Source organism: Bombina bombina, chromosome 7 (assembly GCF_027579735.1).
Source record: "Bombina bombina isolate aBomBom1 chromosome 7, aBomBom1.pri, whole genome shotgun sequence".
Classification (NCBI taxonomy): Eukaryota; Metazoa; Chordata; class Amphibia; order Anura; family Bombinatoridae; genus Bombina; species Bombina bombina.
In genome coordinates, this window is record NC_069505.1 from 291,483,533 (window position 1) to 291,497,479 (window position 13,947).

At 42.2% G+C, this 13,947-nt stretch overlaps 1 protein-coding gene across 1 annotated transcript in view; it reads left to right on the forward strand.

The window, feature by feature from the left end:
- LOC128666324 (carbohydrate sulfotransferase 11) overlaps positions 1-13,713 on the forward strand; it is a 35,038-nt gene extending 21,325 nt beyond the window's left edge. Inside the window, exons 2-3 of the mRNA XM_053720842.1 lie at positions 7,815-7,894; positions 12,256-13,713. Of these exons, the coding sequence (XP_053576817.1) occupies positions 7,815-7,894; positions 12,256-13,092 (917 nt within the window). The 3' untranslated portion in view covers positions 13,093-13,713. The remainder of the gene's footprint in view (positions 1-7,814; positions 7,895-12,255) is intronic.
- The last annotated feature ends 234 nt before the right edge of the window (positions 13,714-13,947 follow it).

Sequence of the window (13,947 nt, forward strand, 5' to 3'; positions counted from 1 at the left end):
ATAGATTGTAGGAGACAGTTATGTGTTCCATCCCACGTTTCGTTCAGTATTCTGTTTGGGCTGTACACGCATATAGATTGCAGGAGACAGTTTATGTGGGGGTGAGCACCTGTATAAATTGTAGGAGACAGCTTTGTGAGGGGGGGCGTAATCTTGTATAGATTGCAGGTTATGTATGGGCGTATGCGCATATAGATTGTAGGAGGCAGTTATGTATGGGCGTATGTGCATATAGATTGTAGGAGACAGTTATGTATGGGCGTATGCGCGTATAGATTGTAGGAGACATTTATGTGTGGGGGGCGTACGTGCGTATAGATTGCAGGAGACAGTAATGTCGGGGGGGTATACTCGTGTATAGATTGTAGGAGACAGTTATGTAGGGGTGTATGTGCGTATAGATTGTAGGAGACGGTTATGTAGGGGGTCGTACTCTTGTATAGATTGCAGGAGACTGTTATGTGTGCGGGTGTACTTGCGTATAGATTGCAGGAGGCAGTCATGTGGGGGCGTATAGATTGTAGGAGAAAGTTATGTAGGGGCGTACGCATTTATAGATTGTAGGAGACAGCTATGTAGGGGCATATGTGCGTATAGATTGTAGTAGACAGTTATGTGTGGGGGCCTACGTGCGTATAGATTGCAGGAGACAGGTATGTTGGGGGGCGTACTTGCGTATAGATTGTAGGAGACAGTTATGTAGGGGTGTATGCGGATATAGATTGTAGGAGACAATTATGTAGGGGGTCGTACTCTCGTATCGATTGCAGGAGACTGTTATGTGTGGGGGCGTACTCGCGTATAGATTGCAGGAGACAGTTATGTGGGGCGTATGCGTGTATAGATTGTAGGAGACAGCTATGTAGGGGCGTACGTGCGTAAAGATTGTAGTAGACAGTTATGTATGGGTGTATGCGTGTATAGATTGTAGGAGACAGTTGTGTATGGACATATGCGCGTATAGATTGTAGGAGACAGTTATGTATGTGCGTATAGATTGTAGGAGACAGTTATGTGTGGGGGGTGTACGTGTGTATAGATTGCAGGAGACAGTTATGTCGGAGGCATACTCGCGTACAGATTGTAGGGGACATTTATGTAGGGGCGTATGCGCTTATAGATTGTAGGGGACAGTTATGTAGGGGCGTACGTGCGTATAGATTGCAGGAGACGGTTATGTGGGGGCGTACGTGTGTATAGATTGCAGGAGACAGTTATGTGGGGGGCGTACTCTCGTATAGATTGCAGGAGACAGTTATGTGTGGGGGGCATATATAGATTGCACGAGACAGCAATGTGTGGGGGCGTACGTGCGTATAGATTGCAGGAGACAGTTATGTGTGGGGGGCGTACGAGCACATAGATTACAGGAGACTGTTACACGTGGTGGCGTGCTCGCATAGAGATTGCAGGAGACTGTTACACGTGGGGGCATACTCACGTATAGCTTGCAAGAGACTGTTATGTGTTGGGGCGTACGTGCATATAGATTGCAGGAAACCTTTACGTGTGTGGGGGGCATACATACGTATAAATTGCAGGAGACTGTTACACGTGGGGGGGTGTACAAGTGTATAGGTTGCAGGAGACAAGAGTACATCCTGTACAATATGGAGGTATCTTAAAGGGACCGTGTGCTTGTTTTATCAGATCATCTATAACTGGCCTCATCAGAACAGGCTTTTTACCGTAGGATAATTTAGGGTAAAGATATTGATACCCATTACTTTATGAAGGCTAAAACAACTAATATAATAAATACATCAGCATATTATTTTCGGGCTACAATTCACTTTACATCATTATGATAGTATTGTCATTTTATTAGGCCTAGATTTAGAGTTCGGCGGTAGCCGTCAAAACCAGCGTTAGAGGCTCCTAACGCTGGTTTTGGCCGCCCGCTGGTATTTGGAGTCAGTGATTAAAGGGTCTAACGCTCACTTTTCAGCCGCGACTTTTCCATACCGCAGATCCCCCTACGCCATTTGCGTAGCCTATCTTTTCAATGGGATCTTCCTAACGCCGGTATTTAGAGTCGTTTCTGCAGTGAGCGTTAGAGCTCTAACGACAAGATTCCAGCCGCCTGAAAATAGCAGGAGTTAAGAGCTTTCTGGCTAACGCCGGTTTATAAAGCTCTTAACTACTGTACCCTAAAGTACACTAACACCCATAAACTACCTATGTACCCCTAAACCGAGGTCCCCCCACATCGCCGCCACTCGATTAAAATTTTTAACCCCTAATCTGCCGACCGCCACCTACGTTATACTTATGTACCCCTAATCTGCTGCCCCTAACACCGCCGACCCCTGTATTATATCTATTAACCCCTAACTTGCCCCCCACAACGTCGCCGCAAGCTACTTAAAATAATTAACCCCTAATCTTCCGACCGCAAATCGCCGCCACCTACGTTATCCCTATGTACCCCTAATCTGCTACCCCTAACATCGCCGACCCCTATGTTATATTTATTAACCCCTAATCTGCCCCCCTCAACGTCGCCGACACCTACCTACACTTATTAACCCCTAATCTGCCGAGCGGACCTGAGCGCTACTATAATAAAGTTATTAACCCCTAATCCGCCTCACTAACCCTATCATAAATAGTATTAACCCCTAATCTGCCCTCCCTAACATCGCCGACACCTACCTTCAATTATTAACCCCTAATCTGCCGACCGGAGCTCACCGCTATTCTAATAAATGTATTAACCCCTAAAGCTAAGTCTAACCCTAACACTAACACCCCCCTAAGTTAAATATAATTTTTATCTAACGAAATAAATTAACTCTTATTAAATAAATAATTCCTATTTAAAGCTAAATACTTACCTGTAAAATACATCCTAATATAGCTACAATATAAATTATAATTATATTATAGCTATTTTAGGATTAATATTTATTTTACAGGCAACTTTGTAATTATTTTAACCAGGTACAATAGCTATTAAATAGTTAAGAACTATTTAATAGTTACCTAGTTAAAATAATAACAAATTTACCTGTAAAATAAATCCTAACCTAAGATATAATTAAACCTAACACTACCCTATCAATAAAATAATTAAATAAACTACCTACAATTACCTACAATTAACCTAACACTACACTATCAATAAATTAATTAAACACAATTGCTACAAATAAATACAATTAAATAAACTATCTAAAGTACAAAAAATAAAAAAGAACTAAGTTACAGAAAATAATAAAATATTTACAAACATAAGAAAAATATTACAACAATTTTAAACTAATTACACCTACTCTAAGCCCCCTAATAAAATAACAAAGCCCCCCAAAATAAAAAATTCCCTACCCTATTCTAAAATACAAATATTACAAGCTCTTTTACCTTACCAGCCCTGAACAGGGCCCTTTGCGGGGCATGCCCCAAGAATTTCAGCTCTTTTGCCTGTAAAAAAAAACATACAATACCCCCCCCCCAACATTACAACCCACCACCCACATACCCCTAATCTAACCCAAACCCCCCTTAAATAAACCTAACACTAATCCCCTGAAGATCTTCCTACCTTGTCTTCACCATACCAGGTTCACCGATCCGTCCTGGCTCCAAGATCTTCATCCAACCCAAGCGGGGGTTGGCGATCCATAATCCGGTGCTCCAAAGTCTTCCTCCTATCCGGCAAGAAGAGGACATCCGGACCGGCAAACATCTTCTCCAAGCGGCATCTTCTATCTTCTTCCATCCGATGACGACCGGCTCCATCTTGAAGACCTCCAGCGCGGATCCATCCTCTTCTTCCGACGACTAGACGACGAATGACGGTTCCTTTAAGGGACGTCATCCAAGATGGCGTCCCTCGAATTCCGATTGGCTGATAGGATTCTATCAGCCAATCGGAATTAAGGTAGGAATTTTCTGATTGGCTGATGGAATCAGCCAATCAGAATATAGTTCAATCCGATTGGCTGATCCAATCAGCCAATCAGATTGAGCTCGCATTCTATTGGCTGATCGGAACAGCCAATAGAATGCGAGCTCAATCTGATTGGCTGATTGGATCAGCCAATCGGATTGAACTATATTCTGATTGGCTGATTCCATCAGCCAATCAGAAAATTCCTACCTTAATTCCGATTGGCTGATAGAATCCTATCAGCCAATCGGAATTCGAGGGACGCCATCTTGGATGACGTCCCTTAAAGGAACCGTCATTCGTCGTCTAGTCGTCGGAAGAAGAGGATGGATCCGCGCTGGAGGTCTTCAAGATGGAGCCGGTCGTCATCGGATGGAAGAAGATAGAAGATGCCGCTTGGAGAAGATGTTTGCCGGTCCGGATGTCCTCTTCTTGCCGGATAGGAGGAAGACTTTGGAGCACCGGATTATGGATCGCCAACCCCCGCTTGGGTTGGATGAAGATCTTGGAGCCAGGACGGATCGGTGAACCTGGTATGGTGAAGACAAGGTAGGAAGATCTTCAGGGGATTAGTGTTAGGTTTATTTAAGGGGGGTTTGGGTTAGATTAGGGGTATGTGGGTGGTGGGTTGTAATGTTGGGGGGGGGGTATTGTATGTTTTTTTTTACAGGCAAAAGAGCTGAAATTCTTGGGGCATGCCCCGCAAAGGGCCCTGTTCAGGGCTGGTAAGGTAAAAGAGCTTGTAATATTTGTATTTTAGAATAGGGTAGGGAATTTTTTATTTTGGGGGGCTTTGTTATTTTATTAGGGGGCTTAGAGTAGGTGTAATTAGTTTAAAATTGTTGTAATATTTTTCTTATGTTTGTAAATATTTTATTATTTTCTGTAACTTAGTTCTTTTTTATTTTTTGTACTTTAGATAGTTTATTTAATTGTATTTATTTGTAGCAATTGTGTTTAATTAATTTATTGATAGTGTAGTGTTAGGTTAATTGTAGGTAATTGTAGGTAGTTTATTTAATTATTTTATTGATAGGGTAGTGTTAGGTTTAATTATATCTTAGGTTAGGATTTATTTTACAGGTAAATTTGTTATTATTTTAACTAGGTAACTATTAAATAGTTCTTAACTATTTAATAGCTATTGTACCTGGTTAAAATAATTACAAAGTTGCCTGTAAAATAAATATTAATCCTAAAATAGCTATAATATAATTATAATTTATATTGTAGCTATATTAGGATTTATTTTACAGGTAAGTATTTAGCTTTAAATAGGAATCATTTATTTAATAAGAGTTAATTTATTTCGTTAGATAAAAATTATATTTAACTTAGGGGGGTGTTAGTGTTAGGGTTAGACTTAGCTTTAGGGGTTAATACATTTATTAGAATAGCGGTGAGCTCCGGTCGGCAGATTAGGGGTTAATAATTGAAGGTAGGTGTCGGCGATGTTAGGGAGGGCAGATTAGGGGTTAATACTATTTATGATAGGGTTAGTGAGGCGGATTAGGGGTTAATAACTTTATTATAGTAGCGCTCAGGTCCGCTCGGCAGATTAGGGGTTAATAAGTGTAGGCAGGTGTCGGCGACGTTGTGGGGGGCAGATTAGGGGTTAATAAATATAACATAGGGGTCGGCGATGTTAGGGCAGCAGATTAGGGGTACATAGGGATAACGTAGGTGGCGGCGGTTTACGGAGCGCCAGATTAGGGGTTAAAAGTGTAATGCAGGGGTCAGCGATAGCGGGGGCGGCAGATTAGGGGTTAATAAGTGTAAGGTTAGGGGTGTTTAGACTCGGGGTACATGTTAGAGTGTTAGGTGCAGACGTAGGAAGTGTTTCCCCATAGGAAACAATGGGGCTGCGTTAAGAGCTGAACGCTGCTTTTTTGCAGGTGTTAGGTTTTTTTTCAGCTCAAACAGCCCCATTGTTTCCTATGGGAGAATCGTGCACGAGCACGTTTTTGATGCCGGCCGCGTCCGTAAGCAACTCTGGTATCGAGAGTTGCATTTGCGGTAAATATGCTCTACGCTCCTTTTTTGGAGCCTAACGCAGCATTTGTTTGAACTCTCGATACCAGAGTTAAATTTATGGTGCGGCCAGAAAAAAACCCGCGGAGCGTTAACAGCCCTTTTACCGCCGAACTCCAAATCTAGGCCTTGGTGTTTTGATTTCAAGAGCACAGTCTGAGGATCACACACCAGTAACCCTTTAAGATCTGCACTCATCTGGGCACAGCTGTGGCAGATGCCTTTTCAAGGGTGAAATCTGAAGAATTTTTATTCTACACTCTGTTTTATATGCTGGGGTCGCCTTTCTTACATTCCCCACTCATCTTGCTTCCGGTTAGGACTTGTTCCCTTATTCTGTGCTGTCATTTTGTGTCACTGTGACACATTGCCTGGGAGCCTCTCATACTGCGCCTATTCTCTTGCTGCATATCTAAGGGACACGTCCTGTGATACCAGAAACCTAATTTGAGTGGGGCACAAGTTTGTAAAGTGTGCAGTTCATCTGCTGCACTATTCAGAGGTTCCTGTGATGTCATCGTTCCCCTCCACCTAAAATGTGCCTGTGATTTAGAATTAGAAGCAGATGTTGCTGCTCGTGCTTTTATTTTCTTTGTCTCCTCATTATGTTATGAAATCCTGATGGTTTACAGACCTATCACGCAAACTGGTGCTACTGGTGTCTAGACTGTTCCCATCCTTAGGACTGGGGGAAATCTTTCCATCCTGGGGGAGGGCAGGGAATCTCTTCAGCAGCAAGCCCCCCGCTCCATATAACATAACTATGTCAGCCATATCTGTTCCTTTTTTATAATGAACAGTTTGCCTGTTCTTCTTGCAGTAGCCTATCAGGTTCCATCCCACATGTCCTTCAGTTACAGGTTATATTCCTGCCATCCATTTCATGTCTGGTGTTGTTTTGTGAATGCATTAAACCTGATCTACTTTCCTTCTATTGAGTTGGAGATATTTTTTGGAAGCATTCATGGTAACGGTTCTGTAGGATTCCCTGTGGTCCGTTCAGTAGCGGATAGGGCTGATGTGTTTCTGTACTTTACAAGTTGCAGCATGAATGAATAGGCTCAGAGGTGTGATCATGAATTTGTCAGCGTGCTGCTATTTTCCCCCCTTCCCCATAACTACCACTTAGGCCTAGACGGAGCTTTGCTGTGCAATTTGTCACAGAGAAGGACACCTCTGTTGCTTTTTAAGTTTCTCCTACTCAATTTTATCTCTCTTTTATAAAGCCTGGGACTCTCGCACACAGCCCTAGAGGTAAAATATTTGTGTGTCTCTCTTCATCTGTTACACACACATACAGTGCTTTATGTTTTTCATAGACCATGAGAAGGGGAAGTGTTAGTTCCTCATAATCCTATGTATAGCAGTAAAGAGTATGTTATGTGACATCACTAATATTCAGACAGGGGACATAGGCAAGCAATGATGCTGGGCCCCTCTCTGGCAACTAGACATATCTGGAATTGTGGGTAAGGGGTAAATATGCCAATTTACAGGGATAGAGGACTTCCCAGCAGTGCTTGGATAAACTTGTGGCTAAATTAAGAAAACTCATGTGGAGAAACTTGCTTGTCCCAATTGAAATAGTTTTTACTTTAGTGGGATCGGCTGCATTTATGTCGCACTTTGGCGCCAGATTTTTGGGCTTGGGAATAGCATGCTGCTTATTTGTAGATACAGTGAATTCTTACTTAGAGTTGGGTGACATTTTAAATGCAGAGACTCCCAGGTATTATATGACATTGCATCATGATAGGATATTTTCTGAGTGTAGTTTTTGCTTTTGGCATGAGATAATGTTGGAATGTTTTTATTATTAAAAAATAATTATTTACACTAAATATTTAAAGGTACATAAGACAATGTAAATATTATGTCTTTGTTTTTACAGCTGAGGAGCAGTTCCTGGGGAGCAGCTGGCATGGGAAGCCCCGGCGGAGCCCGCTTCAGGCGCTGTATGAGAGTGACCAGGTGATGTATTATCCTCTGTATTTCTCTTTCCATAGAGATAACCTCCATTCCATTTAAAGTTGAGATAGGTTGTCACAAATTCTTGAGTACTAAAGTTTAAGAACAGAGAGACACAGGAGGAGTATGGGGTGAAATGAGATGAAAACTACCGTCTCATCCCCGCACAAGTGGTTCTCCTGCGTCACTAAAAATTGCTGCAAATATGTTTCTCTGTAGGAGCAAGGACATCTGGAAAAGTAAGACTATTACAGAAATCTGCATTGTTTATCTATCTATATATAGTATCTCACAAAAGTGAGTACACCCCTCACATTTTTGTAAATATTTTATTATATCTTTTCATGTGACAACACTGAAGAAATTACACTTTGCTACAATGTAAAGTGTACAGCCTGTATAACAGTGTAAGTTTGCTGTCTCCTCAAAATAACAACACACAGCCATTAATGTCTAAACTGTTGGCAACAAAAGTGAGTGCACCCCTAAGTGAAAATGTCCAAATTTGGCCCAAAGTGTGGCCACCATTATTTTCCAGCACTGCCTTAACCCTCTTGGGCATGGAGTTCACCAGAGCTTCACAGGTTACCAATGGATTCCTCTTCCACTCCTCCATGACGCCATCACGGAGCTGGTGGATGTTAGAGACCTTGCTATCCCCCACCTTGCATTTGGGGATGCCACACAGATGCTCAATAGGGTTTATGTCTGGAGACATGCTTGGCCAGTCCATCACCTTTACCCTCAGCTTCTTTAGCAAGGCAGTGGTCGTCTTGGAGGTGTGTTTGGGGTCGTTATCATGTTGGAATACTGCCCTGTGGCCCAGTCTCTGAAGGGAGGGGATTATGCTTTGCTTCAATATGTCACAGTACATGTTGGGATTCATGGTTCCCTCAATGAACTGTAGCTCCTCAGTGCTGGCAGCACTCATGCAGGCCCAGACCATGACACTCCCACCACCATGCTTGACTGTAGGCAAGACACACTTGTCTTTGTACTCCTCAACTGGTTGCCGCCCTACACGCTTGACAGCATCTGAACCAAATAAGTTTATTTTGGTCTCATCGGACCACAGGACATGGTTCCAGTAATCCATGTCCTTAGTCTGCTTGTCTTCAGCAAACTGTTTGCGGGCTTTCTTGTGCATCATCTTTAGAAGAGGCTTCCTTCTGGGACGACAGCCATGCAGACCAATTTGATGAAGTGTGTGGCATATGGTCTGAGCACTGACAGGCTGACCCCCCACCCCTTCCACCTCTGCAGCAATGATGGCAGCACTCATACGTCTATTTTCCAAAGACAACCTCTGGATATGACGCTAAGCACGTGCACTCAACTTCTTTGGTCGACCATGGGGAGGCCTGTTTTGAGTGGAACCTGTCCTGTGAAACTGCTGTATGGTCTTGCCCACCATGTTGCAGCTCAGTTTCAGGGTCTTGGCAATCTTCTTATAGCCTAGGCCATCTTTATGTAGAGCAACAATTCTTTTTTTCAGATCCTCAGAGTGTTCTTTGCCATGAAATGCCATGTTGAACTTCCAGTTACCAGTATGAGACAGTGTGAGAGCGATAACACCAAATTTAACATACCTGCTCCCCATTCACACCTGAGACCTTGTAACACTAACGAGTCACATGACACCGGGGAGGGAAAATGGCTAATTGGGCCCAATTTGGACATTTCCACTTAAGGGTGTACTCACTTTTGTTGCCAACAGTTTAGACATTAATGGCTGTGTGTTGAGTTATTTTGAGGGGACAGCAAATTGACACTGTTATACAGGCTGTACACTCACCACTTTACATTGTAGCAAACTGTCATTTCTTCAGTGTTGTCACATGAAAAGATAAAATATTTACAAAAATGTGAGGGGTGTACTCACTTTTGTTTGATACTGAGTGTATATATATATTTATAATTTATTTATTTTAATTCAGGAGCCAAAAGTTTTTCAGCTTTCATAGTATCTATGGATGTGCATAAATATGTAGTAAAGCACACATGAAGCTGTGATTACTTACCTGGGATTCAGAGGCCTCACTGTGCTGATCCAGGCACCTGTGCCTTACAGCATTATGAACTGCAAGGCATGATGGGCATTGTAGTTCTTACAATGTATTGCTGCACATAGTATGATGCTGCAGGGCAGGAGTGTGTCATTTAAAATGCAATCAGGGCAGGATGGAAATAGGGAAAGTTTTGTGCCACCGCTATTTTTTTGATGCTCCATGGATCTATTATACCTGCGTTTTCCCCGTTGTGATGTAGCTGGTGTGATTAGTAATAAGAGGATTTGTGTGACTAGATGCCCAGCTGTGAGTGCCAACCATGCACCTTCACTGGGCTTTATCAGACCAGTTCACAGCTCTTGGCTCTGTCTTTGATGTGGTGTTGTCAAAAAATGAGCAATTGTCATACACCATTAAAAAAAAAAAAAAAGTAATTTTCTCAATACTTAATAATATATACTGTACCTAGACTAGTCACTCAGTATTTATATTTGATGAATACATCATGTTTTTAGCCGGATGTGCCCCTTTAAATGGTGTGTAACTTGTTATAGGGAGGTGAAGATCAGATGTGCCAGATGGTCACAGCAGAAGCATTTTTACGTGAAAGGGAAACTAATCAAATCTCATGCACCCCCCTCTAATCATGCGTGCCGCCATACTGGAACTAAAGTTACACTGCAGGCGCCTGAAGGAGAGTTACTGCACATGTGCAAACGCATCAGCACTGAATGGTGTTCAATATGACGGCGCTCATGACTAGAGGGAGGTGGAGAATAACCTCCATACTACTCTTACAATATGTATTTAGTGTTTAATGACCCTTTAAAGGAAGAAGTCTAGTAGGGCACAAACACATTGTGGCATCTGGGCTGTAGGTTGAATACACCTGATATAGGCCATAAAATTACTTTTTGTATAATAAATGTATTTTAGTGCCCCTCTTTCTGTCCATCTGCCAGCGTCCTGTGAAACTGTACCCTTGTGTTTTATATTTGGAGTATCACTTTATACTGTGGCAATACTTGACCTCTCTAATACTCGGCTAAGACACAAGGTGTCCGTCAGGTGCTGAACTGTATCTCTGCGGTTCACACATTAATAATAAACTCTAAGAACATTTAGGAACTGTGGCTGTTGGAATTTGTTGAGCCCTGAGGAGAGTGTTGGCAGGAACCAGAGCCAAATGCAAAACTCTGACTGCTCTGTAAGTTATGAATCGCCCCTAGAGCTGTGTAATGTGACATTAGTGGTTTTACAATCTCAGGCTGCTATAGCTGATAAATAAAACTGATCCCTAGATATGTGTCCCCAGTGTTGCACTAATGCTCCCTTTAAACTATTATGCTGCCATTAAAACTGCCATTACTTTTATTTTATAGCTGGTGAATTACAGCTTTCTGTACCCTGTGTGCCATACAATGTGAGTGGGGGGCAGGGTATTGCTATGTATGAGTAAAGGGGTAACCCTTATCAAAAGAGAAGAGAGTAGGTAATTGTCTGTGTATAATTAATATAAATATATATTTATATATATATTATTACAACATGAAAATGAAAACTTTCTGACATTTTTTGGTCTGGTTCCCAGATTTAATTTGATTTAAACAGTGACACATACATACTAATAAATGCTGAACTATGTATCCCTTTAGCAACAAGTAGCAGCCTTTTAATTGCTTGACATACAGAGAGGACCAGTGTGCGAGTCCGTGATCTGAGGTTCAGTTATTTAATTCTCATGAATTTTACACAGCTCGTTCCCAGCAGATTACACTGTGTGCAAACACTGTATGTCCTGCACTTAATACACTGCCTGTAACATCCATAGAACACCCCGCACTTTGTTTCCATCTGTCAAGTTTAATGATACATTTTTGTGTTTTTGAAACTTTAACAACTTCAATAAACAGAATACTTCTCTTTTTGCCAAAAAGATTTATTTGTATCTGGGTAGAGCCACTTCTGCAATATTTATAACTATAACCCAGTCACCAGGCTCTGTAGAATATGTATCAGATATCTGTTTTTATTCTCCATAAGCTACATGAAACCAGCTGAGGGGCCTAGACACGGACTCTGGTAGAACATACATTATGTATTTGATACCTGGTTCCCTCACAGCTTCATGGTGTGCCCTTTACAGGAACTACACTGTTTTTGTGTCTTTGGACCATTTGCTTTCACTTTAGGCTAATATTAAATGCAAAGTATGGAAGAGTCTGTTGTATAGGCCTGTGGGATGAGAAAATTCCACTCATTTTTGTGACTAAAAGCTGCACTTTCTTTTGTTCGTATTAGTAGCTGAGATACATTTGTCATTGATCCTGCTTACTCCTGTATTTCTTTCTGCAGGTGGAACCCTCGTCCATCCAAGTGATTCACCAAAAGCGCAGGGAGCTGCTGGCCAGCGCTTGTAAAACCTACACTCGCAAGAGGCGTGTTTTAACCTCTAGTGACCTCAAGCATCTGATCGTGGATGATGTCCATGGACTGCTATATTGCTATGTACCTAAAGTGGCATGTACCAACTGGAAGAGGGTCATGATGGTCTTGACTGGTCAAGGGAAGTACAAAGACCCTACGATGATCCCAGCCAATGTGGCTCACATCCCCTCCAATCTCCGTTCCCTATCAGAATTCAGCACCGCTGAAATAAACTACAGGCTCCGGAACTACCTCAAGTTTATCTTTGTGCGTGAGCCATTTGAAAGGCTAGTGTCTGCCTACAGGAATAAATTCACTCGCAAATACAATACAGAGTTTCACAAGCGTTATGGGACCAAGATAATAGAGAGGCATCGTAGGGATCCCTCTGACCAAGCCTTGCAGCAGGGGGATGATGTCACTTTTGAGGAGTTTTTGTACTACCTTGTGGACCCTGCAACTCAGAGGGAGGAACCTTTTAATGAGCATTGGGAGCGGGTCCACTCTCTTTGTCACCCCTGTATTGTGCACTATGACGTGGTAGGAAAATATGAAACTCTGGAGGATGATGCCCAGTACTTGCTGCAGCTCATTGGAGTGGGAGACTTTGTAAAATTCCCCTCATCTTCCAAAAGTACCCGGACCACAGAAGGGATGGCTGCAGGGTACTTCCAGGGCTTGAGCCGATTCTATATGCGCCGACTCTTTAACCTATACAAGATGGACTTCCTTCTCTTTAATTACAGCATTCCTCATTATTTGTAGTACCTTGTGCTTTGGAAGGGATGACTGGGGCCTGGCGCTCCTTTACACTCCTCAGCTGGGGCCAGGAGTAGACACTCCCAAGCCCTTTTATAACATGAATACTTGTAGTAATTTATTAAAGGATGCCTTATTCCTGGGCTGTGACTGAGCCACTGAGCCCAGATACAGTTTATTTAGCGCCATTCAGCATTTACTGGAGTGCGTGAAGTGTAGACTCTTGTGTAGCAATACACTCTACAGACTGATTGTTCTGGCTAATAATATTTGTGCTTCAAGGAATAAATGTCACAAATGAGTGGTTAATCTGGGACCTGAAACAAAATAGCAGCTGTACTGAGCCCCCACTATAATGTGTTTGGTGTTAACCCTTTCACAGCCTGAAGCATGTGTAAGTAGAATACAGCTGACCATCAGATAATGTATGAAATGGTTTCAGACTGGTTGTGAGAGCTTTCTGTGAATAAAATCTGAGAGAGAAGAAATGTACAGTGGAGCACTAATGAAATTGCTACAATAAAGAGTCACATTGGGGTGGGGTATTGTGCCTTAGTGTACGGCCGGACATTCTGCTGATTTCTCTGTAGAAACTAGTGCAATACAACTGTGTTTTTATAAATCAAACTGTCCTCTTGTGTTTCATTAATGGTGACGTCCGCAAAAACCTACTGCTCCAACAGAAACTATTGGTTTCAATACGTTGTAATAACTGGGGGGCAGCGGCCCAGGGTTGCAGGTCAGTTTATTTCCTGATAAAGAATATGTTAAAGGGACATGAAACCCCAAATTTTCTTTCATGATGCAAATCAAGAATACAGTTTTAAACAACTTTCCAATTTGCTTTTATTATCACATTTG